Source organism: Bos grunniens, chromosome 6 (genome assembly GCF_055505025.1).
Source record: "Bos grunniens cultivar Pamir isolate PY7600 chromosome 6, Bosgru_T2T1.0, whole genome shotgun sequence".
Classification (NCBI taxonomy): Eukaryota; Metazoa; Chordata; class Mammalia; order Artiodactyla; family Bovidae; genus Bos; species Bos grunniens.
In genome coordinates, this window is record NC_141170.1 from 89,110,818 (window position 1) to 89,132,076 (window position 21,259).

The following is a 21,259-nucleotide window of genomic DNA, read 5'->3' on the forward strand; positions in this document are numbered from 1 at the left end:
CGATCAGAAATTTATAATTTTTTTTAGAGAAACTCAATAGGCTGGAAGCAGAACTGGAGGGCTTGTTCCATGGAGGTCATCTGTAGCCATGGAAATTAGAAAAACCTGCAGCAGCTTTAGATGGCAAATAATTTCTGAGTGGAAGTGAGCTCCCTGGAGATATGGGTAAGAGCAGATGAATGTTTGTGGAGCAGGAGACCAGGGAAGGTTGAGGCAGGTCTTTCTTCAAAACAGAAAGCAGCTTACGTGCACCTTGGAAGAGAGATGCAAGGTCGGATGCTTTCACTGGTGGCGATCTTGGCTGGTGGAGACTGCAGTTCCCACTGTGGATGAAGAGCACCTACAGTGGAGGGTAGGCAGTGCAGAATGATGGGAATGTTAGCAGGCTACAATTGGGCAAAGGAACTATGAATATGAGATGCCTTTGAATTTAAGAGGATGAGGGAATAAAAGGAGTGGAAAGAAACAGCATGAGGCAGGTACTGCCAGGATGGAAATCTGTACTGAGGAACTGACTTGGGTAATGAACCATGGAGTAACAGAATAAAGAATAATAAACAGAAAAGCCAGCCCAGGAGTAGATCAGTACCCCAGAAATAGTCAGCGGTATGAGAAGTACTGAAACTTTTCCTCTTGGCCTCTTGGTTAGTTAGGGGTGTGGTCCTTACTGTAGAGACTTTGGGAGACACATATTAGTTGGGAGATCCAGATCCAGGTAATGTGAGCAGCTGAAGGCATGGGTAAGAAATTAATTTGAGGTTATAGGAAAGTTTGCCCTCAGTAGAATTATAGTGCCAGAAAGACCTCGGAAATTGTTTAGTAGTTTATAACCTTAGTTGCACAGTATAATAACACAGGCAGTGCTCAAACAAAAACCAAACCCAGTATTTACACGGATCAGATCAGAACTTTTGGGCTGGAACACTGAAACAAGTCCTTTTTTTAAAAAAGCCTCCCAACTGACTTCTATGTGTGCTGGATAGAGAACTACTACTTGGGATTTGGGATGAGCATGGGTGAGGAGTGGGGTGGATCTCAAGGAGGAGGTATTTGGAGGGGTGGCACAAAAGACGGTATTTACAGATAACAGCGATGAGAGGATCAGGGAGACGGGAGGGAGGCTGGAGGGGAACATGGGCAGGCAACATGTCAAGAAGGCAGAATTTTGGTAATGAAGGGCATTTCTGAGTTAATGGGCCCACTTCGAGCATGGGCATAAGGCAGTTTTGGCAGGATGGAGCTAAGACTCTCTTCGGTGTGCTGGGTTACCTATAACTAGGATTTTGATATTTCTGTGTTGTTTAAAGGCCATGAGGTGCAAGAAAGCCTTATTCATTATTTATGTTTCTTTCAGGCTAAGTGCTGGATCCCCTGATGGTGAGAATTTATAAACGTCTATTTGGAAAGCACTGACCATAATATAAACTGCTCTTGGGTTGTTTTTACTTCTTAAACCTGTTTGTCAGTCTCTCTCAGTGTTGACCATTTGCATCTCTTCTCACTAATTATCATAATAAAAATTATTTTATGAGATCTAACTTTGTTTTGGGCAAGGACTTGTGTATGTCTGTCGAGAAGAAAGGTCAAGAGTTGCCCAAGTATGAAAACTACTTGTATGAATGTAAAAATGTGTTTATCAGATATTTCAGATACGATGTAGATCTTCTATGGATGCTTTTTGCAATGATTTTTCTTTGAATTACTAAAAAAAAGTTGCCTTAATCAGACCCCGTGGATTGCCTACAAACAGTTTTTCCTAAGAAGGATTTATGCCTAGGATGATTTCTATCCTGACTGCGCCTTGGAAGTATCACATTTACAAAGAATGTAAAAGACATAACCTCAAGCTTTACACAAGAGCTGTGTGTTCACATCATTTAACATCAGGAACTCCTACAGGCTAAACCATCAAAAACTTATCCAGGGACCAACTGTGGTTCATCTCCTCATGGACACGACCTGCAACACTCAGTTTTCGTGACCCAGAAGTACTCTCTGGGTGGAAACTCCAGAAGGAAATACCCTGAATTTCAGAAAAAGTCTCTCTTCCCTGGGCTTTCTAGTTGCATCTTTGTCCCACTTCTCCACTTCCTCCTCTGGGTGTTCCTCCTCTTGTAGCTCCTCTGTTGGCTGCCCCACGTCTCCCTGGCAACGGCAGGGCTCCCCCAGTCCCTGTGCTCTAGGGTGTGGCTCTCTGAGCAGCCCACTTGAGAAGCAGAGTCCAGACGGCCACCAGCTGCCCGGGCATGAAGCCTGCTATTTCCACCTGATAGCTGTGTGACCTAGAGCAACTTACTTAACCTTTCTATGCCTTGGAGTACACAGCTGAATAGGGACAGCGGGGTCCCACAGGTTGTTGTGAAGGTTCAGTGGGTACGTAGGGACTTCCGTGGTGGCCCACTGGCTAAGGCTCTGTGCTCCCACTGCAGGGGCCCTGCTTCCATCCCTGGTCAGGGGACTAGACCCCACATGCCACAACTAAGGGTTCACATGCTGCAACTGAAGACTCTGCATGCTGCACCTAAGACCTGGCAGAGCCAAATAAATAAAAAGCTATAAGAAAAGATACTTAGAATCTTGCGCAGCACAATGCAAATTCTCAGTAATGTTTCTTATCTTTATTTTCTCTTTCTACTCTCCCTTGATATTCTTCCCAATCATCATGGATGACAAATATCAATGCTGTATGGTTGGTTCCTCAAACTCTCAGGATCTGCTCTTGGCTGGGAGAGTCACACCTATATTTCTAACTGTTCACTGGGCATCTTGGTCCTGGTGTCTAATCTGTACTCTAATTCAATACACCCAAGGCAAAGTCACCATATCATGACTCCAGAGCTACCCACCCCTGACTCTGCTACTATTACTTAGAGGCAGACCTGACCTTCTGCTCCACCCTTTCAGGGTTCCTAGTCTCCAGGGACTGCAAGAGTTACTTATTAGGACCTTTCCTACCTGTTTCCCTTCTTCTCACTCCTCTGCCTTCACCCCAGCTCTATCACACTTTTCTTAACTTGACTCTGTCTTTCCACTGACGTCAGACTAGTATTTCTATACATATTTACAGTCATGTCTATCTTCTATTTACATCTCTCCAATGATTCTTCATTAACTAAAGAAACGGAATCTCCACGCCTCTCTCTGATCCTCAAGGTCCCTCCGAACAAGACACCTATCTATCAATCTAGGCTTTCTGGAAATGAGATGCTGTGTGGAGTCTGTATTTACTGTTCCCTCTGTTTCTTCATAAGAATATTCTGCTTTATTGACTATGCCAAAGCCTTTGACTGTGTGGATCACAATAAACTCTGGAAAATTCTGAAAGAGATGGGAATACCAGACCACCTGACCTGCTTCTTGAGAAACCTATATGTAGGTCAGGAAGCAACAGTTAGAACTGGACATGCAACAACAGACTGGTTCCAAATAGGAAAAGGAGTATGTCAAGGCTGTATATTGTCACCCTGCTTATTGAACTTATATGCAGAGTACATCATGAGAAACGCTGGACTGGAAGAAGCACAAGCTGGAATCTAGATTGCCAGGAGAAATATCAATAACCTCAGACATGCAGATGACACCACCCTACAGCAGAAAGTGAAGAGGAACTAAAAAGCCTCTTGATGAAAGTGAAAGAGGAGAATGAAAGAGTTGGCTTAAAGCTCAACATTCAGAAAACGAAGATCATGGCATCTGGTCCCATCACTTCATGGGAAATAGATGGGGAAACACTGGAAACAGTGTCAGACTTTATTTTTTTGGGCTCCAAAATCACTGCAGATGGTGACTGCAGCCATGAAATTAAAAGACGCTTACTCCTTGGAAGGAAAGTTATGACCAACCCAGATAGCGTATTCAAAATCAGAGACATGACTTTGCCAACAAAGATCTGTCTAGTCAAGGCTATGGTTTTTCCAGTAGTCATGTATGGATATGAGAGTTGGACTATGACGAAAGATGAGCGCTGAAGAATTAATGCTTTTGAACTGTGGTGTTGGAGAAGACTCTTGAGAGTCCCTTGGACTGCAAGGAGATCCAACCAGTCCATTTTGAAGGAGATCAGCCCTGGGATTTCTTTGGAAGGAACGATGCTAAAGCTGAAACTCTAGTACTTTGGCCACCTCATGTGAAGAGTTGACTCATTGGAAAAGACTCTGATGCTGGGAGGGATTGGGGGCAGGAGGAGAAGCGGATGACAGAGGATGAGATGGATGGATGGCATCACCGACTCAATGGACATGAGTTTGGGTGAACTCCGGGAGTTGGTGATGGATAGGGAGGCCTGGTGTGCTGCAATTCATGGGGTCGCAAAGAGTTGGATAGGACGGAGCGATTGAACTGAACTGTTTCTTCATGCTGTTCCCTTCACCCAGAATCTCGTGTTTCTTCCCCATTATTGATGGTCAAATCCTAGCTTCCTTTAGGGCCAATCTCAAATGTTAGCTCCTTTTCAGATTTCCTCAAAATAATATGATGCCTCCTTCTCCTGAATTCCCATAAAACTTTGCATTCACCTATGGCATGTATCACACTCTGACTTGCCTCCAAGTCCTTGGCATACTTTTTTTCTGTCTTCTTCTAGATCATAATGTCTTTGGAGGCACTCACTATATGCTTTAAAGCTTCAAATGGGAGAAAATGAATGGCAGTAATAGCACCAGGAATTAAGCCCATTTATTCTATAAAGCAGAAGCCTGTTGTCAAATGCTAACCGTCTTCCACACAGTCCTCATAAAAAGAATGGGAAAGCATATAATGAAGTAGCACACAAGAGGAACATAGAGTGTGAGCAATTATGCCAGCTCCTTTTGTAGGAAGAACACAGCTGAGATAAACATAGAAGCAGGTTATTTACCATCCACGCGTCTCACTGCCAAAATCTGCCACTTCTGAATTTTTCATTAAAAGAAATCAAGGAAGGTAAACAAAAGTAGCCCTTGGGAGGCATCAACAGAATGGAAACGGCATATTTACCAGCAGGGCCTCAGATGAAACGTCTAATTTGTTCTTGTAACTGCATCTTTGGGGGCCAAACACTTGTGTTCATGCACTTGGTGCACGTACACACACACCCTGTCTCTAGGTGCGAAGTGAGCGGACCAGGCTGGAGCCACCTACCTTCAGGGCATCCTGAGTGTCATCCAGGCAGTACACTCGGAGGCTGTACTCCAGCGAGGAGCAGCAGAGTGGCCCGAAGATGGCCAGCTTCAGGCGCTTTGCGGCTGCTTTGGTGGTGGACTGCCCGACCAGGGCGTAGGTGCCGAGGTTCTCAGAGAGGAGGTGGCAGGCCTCTGCATCCAGCTGGATGTAGCACGGGGTGGTGAAGTTCTCCTCGCCAACCACCACCACGTCCTGCGGGACAAGGAGGAGGGGCAGTGGCTGAGCCTCTGATGGCCATGATGGTGGCCAGTGGAGGTGCAAAGAGCAGGACCTTTACCCCTGAGTTTTAATTATTCCTTTTCCTGCTCTTTTTTCTTTCCCTGACTTTATTATACTTTTATTTCCATTCTTCATCATTCTCTCCCTTACTTAGTTTGCCTGATAACATGCTTTATTTAGAAGACGTTCATTTAGCCTTTTTTGATCTTTCAAGAATCTACATTCTGGGGTCTACCTAAAATTCCAAAAGAAATTTATGTTATCCTTTGAACTTCAGTATATTTGAGTTGATTATCTGTTTCTGACCATTTGCTTTAATCTCTAAATTGCTAATTTAATCCAAAAGTACTCTTTTAGTTTGATGTGATTTCAGCATGGTAGTGTTTCCCCTAAAAATCTAGGGGTTTGAAAAGAATTTTTAAAAAATAATTAGGAAAATTAAAGAATTATGCAATACCATTCTACTGAGTTCTCCCAAACTCACCTATCAATTACTTTTCCAAAGTGATACACTGCTTTACCTCATAATCTGGGCTCGTGGACTTTGCTAAAAGCACAGTATGGCAAACTCTATGCATATGGCACATGTTATTTTTCATGTAAGCCTTTAAGCAGTCTACTGTTTTAGATTTTTAATGTTTAGCAAGAAATAAAAACAAGCGGAACTGATAACTATATTAACCAGGTTTTGATTTAACCAAATGACTCTGGCCACAGAAATCATCTGAAAGACCAAGCACAGAATCCATAAAACAAGGGTCACAATTCCATGGCAGAGAGGTAACAGGACTGTGTGAAGCAGACAGGGCAGAAGACAATAGGGAATGGCAGAGACTGCGGTGAAGCAGAGCGCAAGCCAGTCTACAGAGCTCAGTGTCCACCTGCCTTTAGTCACCGCAGCCATGCAGGAATGGGCTCTCAGTACTTTAACTGTAAGCATTTTTGCTGTAGGCATTTTTGCCTGGCAATTAATGGTTAGTAAAGCCGTTTTGCCAAAAAAGGTGAAATAGTAAAAAATAAAAGACACATTAACAAAAATAATAAAACATGAAAACATGAATAACAAAAAGACTTTATTTTGAAATAAAAAATATTTTAAAACATTTGAAATGTGTGCGGATTCATGACAATACTGTACAAATAACCTGTTTTTATTTTGAGGGTTATACATATGCCCTTGTCTTCAATATCTTTCATTCCTAGTATTATACATATTTTTGGTTGTTCATGCATCTCCTTGCATTTCGCTTTTCTTTTGCAAAAATTTCTTCCTAATTAAGAGAAGTATGTTTCCAAATACCAGGATGCATATTTATAATTGAGCTTTATATTATGTTGTAAACGTCTCTACACCATTGCTTGTTCTTGGTTTATATTCTCACATGTGCCATGACAGATGCTCCAAAATTCTATGAGAAAAGTGGGCTCAACTCTAGGCCTTTTCAGCCCTTGGCCTCTTTCAGATTTATGGAATATAAAAATGTGAGTACGTGTCAGTGGAGAGATGAAACCAAGCTGTCAACTTTGGTTTGAGGTTGACCAAAGAGGTGACCAAACTGTCATACCAAACTGTCCACCGGTTATTTTATCTTTTACACCAAAATTGTCTTATGATAAACTAGTTATGTGGCAAAAATGCTTGTGGAAGTAAAGATGTCTATGCCAAAGATGCTTACAGTAAAAGTACAGTAAAAGTACCAGGTACAGCAGGAGTTCAGGGTTAGGGAGGACGCAGCCTTTAATTTTTCAAGAGAAGTTGGAAGTTCAGATTTTGTTTTTTGAAATTGTCCAACTTTTAATTCATTCAAATTTAAAAGAGAATTTCATGTGGGAGAAATGAAATCATGTGAGGGCACAGCCCAGGCTCTGCATTAGGCTACTTAGTCTCTGCAGAGGCAGCAACCAGGTTACTTTGCTTCCTACCGTATCTATGTGGGCCTGGCTCATGGTGAGCAAATGGTTATTTATCAAAAACACAAACAAACGTTTCATCATAAATTGAGTCCCCAGGGCTTGTCACAGCTTTGAAAGTTGCCACCTCAGATGGCTATTTATTAGTTAGCCCTTGCAACATCATCTGAGCTACACCATGGCTTGTGTTTTAATAGCATTCATGAAATCATTTCTTCAGCTGAACCCATACCTAAAGATGAAGCTCTAACTGGACTAAAAAGGAGAGAAAGGTACTCAGCACCTCTAGGCTTATTTCAGCTCCAAAAGGACACCTGCAAAGAAGCTGCTTTCTCCAGCAGGGCAAGGACAAGCCTTGAGTGTCATTTCCTGATGGTGTGTTACAGAAAGCCTCCTAGAAGAAATGGCACAGGACGAAGATGCTCCCTGTTCCTGTCACAAATATAATTACAGTGTTTTCATAAGGATTTCCCTCTTTTACTCTTCATAACTCTTTCTTTTCTTTTCCTCTTATTATTGTTGTTATTGCTATTATTACTCAAATCCAGAAATACGGTATTATGGTAATAGGTGGAGAATCATGCCAACAAAGTAGGATCCCTTGAGATTAATACTTTTATGTTTCTGAGATAAATCATTTAAACTTAAATGAAATTGAAGTTAGACCTGGTCAAGTCCAGTCTTAACATTAAGTATAGCCCTAGACTTTAATCCAGGTCCTCTTGCAAGAAGCGATGCTCACATGACCAAGATGAGAGTATGTCCATAGAGAAGACATTCCAGATAATCCCAGGGATACCCTGCTATGCTTCTATCTCTACTATTATTTTTTCCTAAAATATTAGGAGTTGAGTCTTAATGTAATTTTTTTTCTATAATTTTCTTTCCCAAAAGAAAAATACTGTAAGTAATCACAAAATACATACAACACGAGTCGTGTACTGTGCTTAGTTGCTCAGTCATGTCCGACTCTTTGCAACCTTATGGACTGTAGCCCGCCAGGCTCCTCTGTCCATGGGGATTCTCCCATGCCAAGAATACTGGAGTGGGTTGCCATGCCCTCCTCCAGAGGATCTTCCCAACCTAGGGACTGAGCCAAGACCTTCCGCATTGCAGGTGGATTCTTTACCATCTAAGCCACCAGGGAAGCCCACATACAACATGCATATTGGATAATTCTCTTGTAAAGACTACACAAATCACTTTTTTTTTAGGTATTAGGTATAGAATCTTCATGGTAAATATAACAAATCCTTTTGCACTTAATTTCAGGTTTAACTGCAGGGTTCTGATGGAAAGAGCAGGATCTGTTTAAGGCACTGCCCTTAAGAAGTTCCAATGGCTGCAGCTACAGACAGCCAAGGTGCTATACACAGTCTTCATTGCATTGGAGCTTAGGATACACACTTCCTGCTTTCCCAGGTTAAATTCAGACCTATTTCCAGGACTTGTTGGCAAGTAAGTCCTAACATTTTCTGACCCAGGTGCAATGTTTCTCTACATGAAAATTAAAACACACACACACACACACACACACACATACACACACACACAGGCTTCCCTGGTGACTCAGATGGTAAAAAATCTGCCTGCAACGTGGCAGATCCAGGTTCAATCCGGTTGGGAAGATCTCCTGGAAAAGTGAATGGCTACCCACTCCAGTATTCTTGCCTGGACGAGTTGTCCATGGACAGAGGGGTCTGGTCAGCTACAGTCTCTGGGATCACAAACAGTCAGACACAACTGAGTGACTAACACTTTCATTTTCATATCTATATATATACACACCACATATATATATATTTCCCTTCCCAAGATAGTATGTATATTCAAAAGGGATTTATGTAAGACTCTTAAGTGCACTTTCCCTATGAGTTAGCTAATGACTGGTCATCATTTTCTTTGTGCTTACCAGTCAGTAGATAAAGCACTCAGGAGCCAGTGTCTGACTGTCTGTCTCCCCATCTCCCCCTCCCTCTCTCTTTCCCTTTCTCTCTCTCATTTTGAGAATAAGCTAAAATTCCACCCATGTTTTGCTTTAAAACTAAAAGCCTTCCCATGATCGCCTGTGCTTATCCGCATGAACTGCACCTTTATCCCCACAGAGGCTCACCTCCCACTGTCCCTGCGCTGCCTGGTTCTTGAGCTGTATCTTCCAGTCCTCGGTGCTGGGATCTGCACAGTGATGCATAGTGAGGATGACGGGGCGGGTCAGCAGGGCTCCCGGAGGCCCACAGCTCACCACAGGGGTCAAGAGAGTCTGAGAGTCCTCCATGGGCGGCCTGGGAGGGGAGCAGAGATCGCATGGTGACAGTTCTCTAGTATTTAGGTACTATGTACTCACTGAGATTTCAGATCTACAGTTGCACAAATAGTTTCCTCTTGGAGGTTTTACTTTTGGAGGGTGGATGGTGGGTTGAGGCAGAATTAAGTATGAAGACATGCATTTCATACAAAGACTTTGATCTTGTAAGACTTGAGGTCTTTCTGATAATAGTGACTCTGTCTGCATCTCTTTGATCCTTTTCTTCAGACACAGGTCTGCCTTTGGTAATTTCCTCTAAATTCATGTACAGATACTTTCAGGGTGGAATGAGATGGAACAGAGTCCTTATGAAGTTACATAAGCATTTTCTTTCTGATAATACTTGCCAGTAGTTTCATAGAGTTTTAGATACTTTTGTGTTTTTATGACCTAACTTGAAAAACACTTCAAAAAAATCACTTTAGAATAAGGATACCCTAGAGCTAAACTTCTTCCAAATGACTTTCAGAAATAATTCAGGCTAGTATACCAGATTCATTTTTTCAAATATGACCAAGGAAGAACAGAGAACTGTATTTCTATAGCAATTTAAATGGATATTTCTCTACATGTATACTTCATACATGGTGGCTCAGTGGTACAGAATCCGCCTGTGATGCAGAAGACCGGGGTTCAATCCCTGGGTCAGGAAGATCCCCTGGAGAAGAAAATGGCAAGCCATTCCAGAATTCTTTCCTGGATAATCCCATGGCCAGAGAAGCCTGGCAGGCTACAGTCCATGGGACTGCAGAGAGAAAGACACAACTGAGCCACTGAACAACAATAATAATTCATACTCTGAGAATTTGGGTGGGAATGAACTTCAAAGATAAAAATTCTTTAATTCTATGTTTCTTTTTTCTTTTTAAATTGCCTTATTATTTCCCTAATAAGAATGTAATTAACAGGTAATGAATAAATTAACTCAAGCTGTCAGTTGGTATGTGAGGACAGAGCTCCAAGGTGTTAGAGTGGACTGCCCAAGCCTCACAACCAACAAGGGCTCATGCTGGGACTAAAACCAATGCCTTTGCAAAAACGACACTCAAAACTGTGCTGTCAGAATAGCCTGACTTAAGAAATCCCGGGCTCACAGAATTTTAGAGCAGTAAGGACCCTCAAAGTCAACAAGCACAGAGCTTCTCCAACAACATGCTGACTTGGTTGGTAGTGAGGGGTCACCTCACCTATTCTCAACTCAAATTTACAAAAAATTCTTAGTTGGAGTGAATACAATGTGCCTTCCTGACACATCTCTCCACATATTCCTGACCTGCTTTCTCTCCAATTTGACATTAAAGAGCCTCTCAAACATTTAGAGATTTTTATCTCTAAAAACCTTCTTCCAGACCAAACTTCCTCAATTTTTGCAACTTCAGCTAGAAAAGCATGGTTTCCAGGTCTCTCTCCATAATTCCATCTTTCTGTTATGAGACATGTCTGTCAGCTTCATTGTCTTCACTAGAGTGAGGCATTGTGAAATGAATGGAAGACCGTCTCCCCTTGGTGTCCACGCAAGAGTGGTTCCAAGGACCCCCTGCAGACACAAAAATCCCTGGATGTCCAAGTTCCTTATATAAAAGGGCACAGTATTATATTAAATGGCATATAACCATTACATAAAAATTATATAACTACTACAAAATTTCTTTAACCATTTATAACCAAAATTATATAACAATTACATAAAATGATATATAACCTATGCACACCCTCTCACATACTTTAAATCATCTCTAGATTATTTATCATACCTAATACAATGTAAGTGCTATGTAAATAGTTGCCAGTGTACTGAAAATTCAAGTTTTGCTTTTTGGAACTTCCTGGAAAAAATGCCTTTTTTTTTTTACAAATATTATTGATCCAAAGTTGGCTGAATCTGTAGATACAGAACTCATGGATAGAGGGCTGACTGTACTTAAATATACAGTATAGCAGACTACTGCTTTCTTTGTTTTGGGATGACAGTGGAGCCTGTTGGGCTCCACTCTATGGGGTCGCAAGAGTCAGACATGACTTGGAGACTAAAGTACCATCACCACGTAGTTATATCAATGCCTCACAAAATTGTTGCTTTAGATTATTCTCAATCAATTATTTATAAATATTATTTAGCAGACTTGAGTTAGATGGGAAGAGAGAGATAATATGGTTAAGCATGTCCTTTATAGAAGGAGGCAATGACGCCCTAAGAAGGTTAAGTAATTTGTTAAAGCTGACCACTCTGTGTACTCTTAACATGAAAGGCTCTTAGGCTGTCTGTGGTTATAGCAATGGCTTCTGAACCTATACAGAGAAATTTATATTTAGCCATCTAATTTTACTTTAATTGTTTTAGGAAATTTTTCAGGTCATCTATTTCTTAATGCTATGTTTTTCCTCCATATATTGGCTACCTCTTCTAGCCTTTTATCTTCCATAAATTTGATGTAACTGCCATTTACGTTCTCATTGCAGTCATTGATAACATTGTAATATAAGAACAGGGCAAAGACAGAGACATTTTCAAGGACACTACTTGAAACCTCTCTCTAGTCTGACATCAATACTTTGAGTTACTCAGTTTAGTCAAATATAAACCCATTAAAAATGTACACTGTCCAGTTCATATCTTCCTATTTCATTCACATGGATATTACAAGGGTCATATCAAATTTCTTTACAAATTGCATCAGCCACTTGAACTGGATTTTCCTCTAGTCTTTATCTATGGTTAATATATTCAATACTATGTAACCTAGAAGTTAGCTTTTATCTGTGGCTCACCCTCACTTAACACTCAGTGAATGATAGCAGCCACTATTATTTCTTTTTCCTGCTGTTGGAAGACTACGCTCCCTGAATCGCTCATGTTTCTGCATGGTCCCAGTTGTCTTTTCAAGACAACTGTATAGCAATCACCTTTGACGATACAGTGCTTCCCTCTGGAGTAAATGGTAGACCTGTCCACTTCCCATTACAAAACACTCAGGCTCCCTAAACACAACGGTTTATTCCTGGAGTGGAGCCACTGAATGTATAGACGTCGTCTGTCTTTACATCACCCTTTCAGAACTGAGGCTTGGGAAACTGGCACAAAAATGGTAACACTTTGGATAGTGGTGTTGTTGTGAGCACGTCGTCTGACTCAGGAGTCTTGTGTCTTTTATCAGCATCTACAAAACTGTGGCAGCCACCTTGATAGGTCACAAGTAAGGTCAAATTTTAGAAATTCCTAAGTTCTTAGTGATTATTATCATCAGGTCTAAGAACTCAGTTAAAACTTAACATATTTCCCTTTAATAAAACTTGGCTCTCTGTGCTTCCGATTTTAAAATTTCACTAGAATCCCTCAACCTATAGCTTTCCTTTCCTCTTATTTAGGGAAAAAAAAAAAAGTTAAACGTTATCTCTCTTTTTAGCCTTTTAACATCATCTCCATTCTCACTGAATAACAATAAAGTTTGATTAAATCTAAAGTTATCAACCTGGAGATATACATGTATTTGGAATCACAAGGTAGGTAGCAGCTTGAGAACTCATTACTGTTCCCTTTAGTTTCATTTCCTCTGAACCCACTCTGCCCTCCTTTGTTCCAGTCTGAAATGCATTCTCTAAGGACGTGAGTGACGTCCTGCTCTCCTGTGCCATAGTTGATATTACACTTTTCTTCCTTAAGCAGTAACCACATTCTTATTTAATTCTACTTTTCTTACTGGGGGGGGGGTGGGGGGCGGAAAAAGTCATGGCTGCATTTTCCTGAACACTATGCTTAACCTTTAGTTACAAGTATACCCTGAGAATACACATTAAACTTTTAAGGAAGCAGACTAAAGTGAAATCCATTTCAAGTGGTCCTTGCAGTAGAGTTGGGGATTACAAACAGCTGTCTCTCAGTCTGCTGTTAGCAGCCGGTGCTTGAGGAGGAGGTGGAGGCGGAGGAGGAGGAGGGGTTCTTCTCATCACTGAGTTGGAACAGAAGGGAGACCACTGCCTGCTGGGCTGGGGCGCTGTCAGACCTGCACTCCCCTGGCATGCAATATTGATGGGCACCATTCTTGGAGGAGGGATAGCAAGCGAAGGAAAGGGCAGTAGGTGTCAAAAGAATTTATTAACCCAGTGAGATGCAAGAATGTAATGAATAGGGAAGTGGTGATGAGGAATTCATAACCGGGAATGAAAAACAAAGAAGAAATAATGATAAGAATCTTTGGGGGTTTTCAAGATGAAAGAAACAGCACTGAAATTGGAAACACTTCCAAGTATACATGGAAGAAGCCACTTAGGAAAGGTTAAGATTTAACTGTGTGAAACCAAAGGTCACAGCATTTAAATCCACATTCCCTTTATTTACATAAAGGGAGGATATTAAACTACATAAAACAAAAATAGTAGAAAATAAATTTTTAAAATCTGTTTTATGTTTTTGCAGAGAAGGGCTTTACTATTATGTTTCATGTGTTATCCAAGATGTTTAAGCACACTTTCTGTAAATATTAATTGCAGATGATACGGAAATAAAAGTAAAGCAAAAATTAGCTACAGAAATAGCAATTAAGTAGAAATCCAATAATTACCAATGATTAAATTTTAAAAACTTTTCAGAGTCCAACAAGGATCATTTATCATGATAAATGCTGGATGGATTCTGAGCACCCTAGGACAAAGCCCTCAGATGGGAATTTTAGTTTTCTGTCAGATTTTCTTATCCTTTGCTTGCTGTTATCAGTGAGGAGAACTTCTACGCAGAAGAGCACAATTTACAAAACTCTTATAAAAGCTATTGCATTGGCTGCCCAAGGCACACTTGTAAGGTAGGCAGGATAAGTATTCATAGTACTTTTTTTTCTCCCAAAGAGGAAACTGATATCTAAAGAAATTAACACACTTGCCTAAAGCCACAAAGGTAGTCATAGGCAAAACTGGGATCTCAACACAGATCATTGGTTTTCTTTCCCATCAGTGGTGTATTTTGAGTTGCTTATCCAGATTTAGGACCTTGAGAAATTTCTATGAACTGTTTGCTAGAGTAAGCTGAAAATTGCTTCTTAAAAAAAACATCTTCCTCCCACCTATCTCTGTGTGGAGACGAGACGCCTTCTATTAACACACACATCTTTTGTCAGGTCCCTCTGGATGACAATTCCACTTTAGGCTCAGCTGCCTTTTAAAGCAATCGGTTTCATGTATAACTAACAACTTGAAATATTTGCACTTTAGGTATCTGACAAGGAATATCTAACTCACTTGCTATCAAAAGATCAATTGAGCAAAAGAAAATATTTATGGAAGCCACTCTGAAGGGCGTGCCCCCATTTCCCTAGATAGGCCAAAATCTGTCCCTGGATTAAGCCTGAACAGCTAAGTGTTGTCCCCTAGATTGAACTGCTGAATCCTTGAGGAATTATTTTATTGAATTTATAATTGGGTTTTATACTATCTACTCGCATTGAGGGATACCAACAGAAGTAGCCCTGTGAAGCTCATCGCTATTTTCATATTTTAAAGATGTTGCTTGCTGTATGAAAAAAAAAATGTTTTCTTTATGAGGAACCAAAGGAGAAGTAACTGAGCTTCTTCCAGGCATCTTTTTCCCTTCTGGACACATGGATCTTATAACTTACCATGTTTCCCTCTTGAAAGCTTTGAAACAATAAGTTCATGACCTATTAACAAGAAATATGCTGGGAATTACATCAAATATTTTATATTCTAACTGCCTACCTGACTTTATCTAATCTTTTCTAATCTTATTTTATTTTTTCCTTTTTTTGTTGTTTTTTTCATCCACTTATTTAAAAAAAAAAGTTACCTCCTATTGAAAGATTGTTTGCATAAATCACCTTGAATCATTTCTTTAGAAGTAGAACTTCAATAAATAAAAACTATGAAGAACAGTCAGAGAATAAGATTTAAATATACCTGGATTCTACTCCCTGCCTATGTTACCTTCAGTCTCTTTATAGCTGTTCCTTCAAACTAGAAATTTAGGACTCTACCTAAAAGAGAATATCACTGAGTTTCACTGAGAAATAATAACGTCAACTACTATTTTACAAAGTTCCAAACACCACATTAAAATAAATGAAAACGGTCTGCAATATGATTACAAACATAATACATTTTGGCCCACTATCCTAACGTATTACTTTATTATTTATATTCAGTAAATATAATGATAGTTTTAATTGCCTCATCACTAACATGCTAAACTTCTAACTGGGATTTCGTCCTTAAAAAAAAAAAAAAAGTCCTAAACGCCACCAATGTCCTACAGTTGACAGATCTGACAAATCCAATACCTTCTTGAATTATCATTCTCTTTCTTTGCACTTCAATTTTAGTAATACCTCTGTCAATCACTTCATTTTGAAACTCTTTTTACCTTTGATTTTTTCTTGTTATAATTACAATCATTCATTCTTTCATTAAAAATATTCACTGATGAACAACTATACATTAAGCTTCTTGCTAGATGCCAACTCTTGCTTATGTGCCTTATCCTTATCCTGCCTTATCTATTTAGTTTTGCTCCTTCTACCCAAACCTTCAATAAGAATATTTCCAGGATTTCCCTGGTAGTCCAGAGTTAAGAATGCACATTGCAATGAAGGGGACTCTGGTTGGGGAACTAAGATCCCACAGGCCTCAGAGCCACAACTACCGAGCCCTAGCACTCTGAAGTCTGCACCACAACCAGAGTCTGTAGGCTACAGTGAAGGATACTGCTTGCCACCAACTAAGACCTGACATAGCCAAATAAATAAATATTAAAATGAATACTTCCCAAAGTTCTTTCCGCAGTCCTCTTTTTTCTGCCTCTGCACTTTTCCCCTGAAGAATCCACTCACTGGTGACTGTCCATGTGCATCTCCAGCAAGATTTGCAAGTCCCCTCTTACACAGACCATGTGCAGAGAAATCAGAATTTGTCTTTTCTCTCCTTGAACCAGTTGCTGCTTCCGATCACCTCTTGTTGCTCTCACAATTTTCTCAGTGCCCAGGGCTTGAACCCTAAATATATTGTTTGTGTTCTGCAACTTTTGCCACACTTTTAACCAGCTGTGAAACTTGTCCTGAAATACACTTTTCTTTCCACTCTCCAGACTCAGGCCTGGCTGCTTCCCTAGCCCCTCCCCCACATACTTTGATCTCTGCCATGGGTCAACCAGGGCCCCGGCCTTTGGAGTAGTCTTTCTGTTTCCCTTCCTAGTTCATCCTGCACACGGTCACTGTCAATCTTTAAAAACACTGCTATTCACGTAGCACTTGGCTGCTTAAAGATCTTCCATGGTTCCCCACCATTTACCCAAAAAATGTCTATTTACCTTTATTCTTGGAATGTCTAAATTGATTTTTTTGGCCTTTTGAGAAAACTCCTAGACAAGTACACAATATGAAGAAAGCGAAAATTAATGCTCATATCTTCAAATTGTGTTTTAATAAGAAATGACAAAAGGCAAAATTTCAGGCTGAGTCAGACTCATTTTTTAAACTGTTACTGGAAGCAAGGCAAAAAGGTCCATGTTGGTGCCGTTAGCTGTGGGAAGTGTATCCACAGGGCAGGGCAGGACGAGGCTTCGCAATCTCTGCAGGGGTGTGTCCCGTAGAGCGCAGGCTTGCAGCTCAGATGCCTTTCGGTTGCAGAGAGCCTGTCCTGTGTCTGCAGCTCATTTAGGCTGCTCATCTGCCATCCCCTGCTTTTTCTTAGTGCATATTCCGTAATGATAAGGCCCCCTCTTGTCACATTCACTTGCCACATGCAATTAAGTTCACACCTCCCTTTAGACAGTTCACATCACCAGATGACCCACTGGAAGGTATCCAGCTGGAAAAACACCCAGTTTTGGATTCAATAAAGGCAATCAAAGAGAGGGAAGATGGAGCAAAGTAATCAGAAATTTCCTACACATGTCTTGAAGTCACATTCATGTCTTCTCTTGTCTCACAGCATTTCCTCTGAAAGAAGTTCTAAGATCATGTGAGCAATAGACAGACACTGTGCCCCAAAAGGCACTGTAACAAGAGGGCAGAGGCTCTGTTTGTGCACTGGATACTATGGAGTGGGGATGGCATGTCAGCAGAAGAGCTTCGTGAGGAGATGACCTGGGTGTGAATTCTGCTGACCCTCAGCTGTTAACTGTGAAACCCTGGCTATGAACCCTAGTCCTTTCATCTCTAAATGTGGAGCTCATCATAACTCGCAGAATAGTGAGGAATAAACGAAGTGAGGAATAAATGAAATTACCAGTATGCTGACTCTACGGTAGCTATGTTTTGTATTCTTACTATACACTAAAACAACATACTCGTCATTGTGACTTCACAAGAAAATTGCATCTCTTTCACAACAAAAATGAGTGGAGAAGACTGTCTCATTTATTTGAGAGAGCTGTCTTGTGTTTGTTCCCTGCTGCATGGTCTCTGGTGTACATTTTCATTTGAGATCCTGAGGATCCTCTAGCTTCACTTTCATAAACAGAACTTCATTGAGGCACACCAAATTTAATAGAGCAATTCCCTCTGCACCTAACTTCAAGTGGTAGGCATAGTAAGAGGTGATTTATAGTTTCCTTTTCTTTAAAGTTAAAGGCAGAAGAGCCTAAAGCAGAATTGTCTAGCTTTGTCAATTTCCTGCTTTCTCCCTCCTTCATCCAGAGTGTACAATTATCCTGGTCAGGGTGCTAACTAAATTGCAGGAAGAAAAATCACACAAGGCACCTGAGTGCCCACGTCTTTCAGCTTCAGCACACCCTGCAGCAGCTTCTTAAGGTTTGATCTTCAGCCATAGATTATGGTGATCACATGGAAAATAGCAGACCACAAACACTTTCTCAGAATAAAGCACAAGCCAATACTCATCTCTGTTTAAACCAAACATCCATGTTGGCAAAAGGCCTTCAGGGATGGATATACTTAGTGTTAACCTTGATTCTAGACAGAAGAAAGAAGAAAACTAAAATATAAAGGGATCTCAGTTTGCTAATCTTCATTTCTCCCGCTGCAAAAGAAGGGCACTTGGAGGGACTGTGAATATTACTTTACATTGGGAATGGAAAAATGAATATTTGATGTGCACAAATACAAGACTTTTAGTGATTTTCTGTTGCTCAAATTGAAGGCACATGAATAATGACCATGGAATTTTATTATTTTCTTGGACAGGCTCATGTTTGTGTAGGTGAAAGTATATCACCTGAGGAAAACACTGTTCTGCGTCCTACAGGTTATAAATACCGAATCTTTACTCAAGAGCATAGTAACAGAGTTTTTTGGCTACTGAAGACAACGACTAAAGAGAGATGTTTTTCTGAGGATGACAGAGGGGAAGAGAAAAGATATAATATCTTATGATGACATGACTTAGCAACTGAACAACGACAACAAATGATAAGCTAGCTCTACATTTGGCATTCTCACTTTGCATCTAGAGCTCAGGGCAGTTGAGCCAACGCCTTTCCCCTTTGGAAAAACAGTGATAATTACATGTAAGGATTGTCATTTCAACAACATCTCTTATTTTAAGATCTCAGTGCACTTCAGAAGCATTCATCAGTCAGGCCTCTAGAGTGCTATTTAACACATGCATTTTATGTGAGAACGAATCAAGAATGACCAGATACAATTTGTTAGAGGCCCAACTGAAAACTGAATTTAGGACTTCGAAACTCTTGTTATTTTTACTCAAAATAACGTCATCTTTATGATTATGATATATTCAAAACACTCTTAGATTCAACCTAGTTTTAATCAACCCTAGATCCATTTAGCAAAGCCCAAGCATAGATTTTATAGGTGCTAAATATAAGAAGTGGGTCAATAACACTTAAAAACTACAAGACAGTCCCCCAAAGAAGAATCTGCAGGTGAGAATAAAGAATCCAGGTGAGAATAAAGTGCTAGGCTGAGGTTGGGATGGCAAGTCAAGGATTAAGGGGTTGTTCAATTCTATGTGACCTTTGAACCTAAAATGGCTACAGGCTATATTCCTGAGCCAGGCCACATGAAGCCAATTTCTCTTTGTATCTTTTGCACAATTTACGGATCACTCTTCCAGCCATCTTTTCAGCTAATATGGCCACATGTCCACTTGGGGAAAACATCTCTGGCCTTCTGCCCATATTCAAGATCTGCAAAAGTGTCTGGAGCTCCAAAGATAAAGAGGGGTAAAAACTGACCTTTTATGGGTCTAGTTGAAAAGGAAATGCCAGAAGCAGGGCAATCAAGACAAATGTATGTTGAGTTTACTCTGTCTAATATACAATTCTCCCAAGTCAGACATTGATAAAGTCAAGTGCACCAGAAAAAGCATATTTACCTCATATTTTCTTTCCTGTGTACAGTCACATACATTTCGTAGACTCTCCCTTGGGGAATGGCCCCAGCGGGAATCAGCAAACTTACTCCTGAATAGCAAAAGAGAAAAGCAGTCACATAAGACCTATGAATCAAAAGGAAACTTCACAGAATGCCTTTGAAGCGAGTGGAGAGGAATGAGGAGATTTTGTGGCCACATCGCCATAAGCCTGCTGCTTTCTCTCTAAAGACATGTAAATATTCATAGCCACCCGGCTTTCCTCCCTTATTGGCCTTATTTGTTACCACAGCTCCCTCTGAACTGTTATGGAATCACTTAAAGGAATGATGTCATTTTTTTAAAAAACTCTTGCTTTATTTAAGGACTAGACAGATGGTTCCACTGGTGTTTTCCTTGTAAAATGAGGGGAAAACCAACAACTGCTCTTAAAATTTCAAACAGCTGTAATGATGCATCGTTTCTAATTAAAAAAAAAAAATCCCCACAAGACTCAAAGTCAGGGAAATGCTAACCTCAACAATATCAAAAAACATTTATTTCTGAAGTATCTGGTTAGCATCAGTGTTTTTCTACAACAAATAATTGGTGAAGAACTTCTTTCATCATAGGTAACTCTAGAAAGTGAACAGCAACCGAGCAATTGCTAGTTTTAGTTACAGCAGGCCAAGTAGGTTTTTACTTAGTTGTTAATTGGTGCATTTTGTAGGACTGTTGGGTTGAGCTCTGTTCTAAGTCAACTGTGCTGACAGTAATGGTTTGTAACTTTAGTTTGCAGCAAAATTACCTGAAGGTTTTGCTAGTGCACATTATGGGATCCTACCCTCAGAGTTTCTGATTCAGAAGGTCTGTGGAAACTGCAGTTCTAACAAGTCTCAAGGTGACACCAATGCTGGTGATCAGTGGACCACACCATAGGAACCATGGGCTTGTACCCGTGTAGCATTATCACAGATAGTAATTCAAAGTGGGCAGCAACCTGAAGATACTTGCCTCCACAATTCTATTCTAATAAATGCAACGGATCTCAACTCTATCAAACATTTTATGGAACCTGACTGTGAGTAGAGTTTTTCATGGGTTGTGAATGCCAAGAAGTAAAAGAGTGTTCTTGTCTTTGAGTAGCTTATCTAATTAGCAAGGAAATGGAATATGCCATATGAACACAGGACCATAAGGAAATTGCTTGACTACATTGGAAGGTCTCAAGAGTAAAGGACAGAGTTAAAGAGGAATAGTTAGTCAAAGCCCTTTGTATAGCTGGTTGCAACTGTTGAGGCGTAATGTGCACCTTGTCGTGCTGCAGGAAGTAGAATGTCATGCTCACATCAGACATCAGGATGGTTTGCTGAGGCACACAATGAAAGG

The 21,259-nt window shown here is 40.5% G+C and overlaps 1 protein-coding gene across 7 annotated transcripts in view; it reads right to left on the reverse strand.

The window, feature by feature from the left end:
- The window catches only part of UNC5C (unc-5 netrin receptor C), a 429,397-nt gene that overhangs the window by 28,127 nt on the left and 380,011 nt on the right, over positions 1 to 21,259 (reverse strand). For 6 of the 7 annotated variants that reach the window (XM_086406587.1, XM_086406586.1, XM_086406590.1 and 3 more), the window contains 3 exons: positions 19,895 to 19,982; positions 9,404 to 9,572; positions 5,119 to 5,352 (listed from right to left, as the gene is read on the reverse strand). In XM_086406587.1, the coding sequence (XP_086262713.1) occupies positions 5,119 to 5,352; positions 9,404 to 9,572; positions 19,895 to 19,982 (491 nt within the window). Of the gene's footprint in view, positions 1 to 5,118; positions 7,723 to 9,403; positions 9,573 to 19,894; positions 19,983 to 21,259 lie in introns of those variants that run through there. The other variant, XM_086406589.1, reaches the window with a different exon arrangement.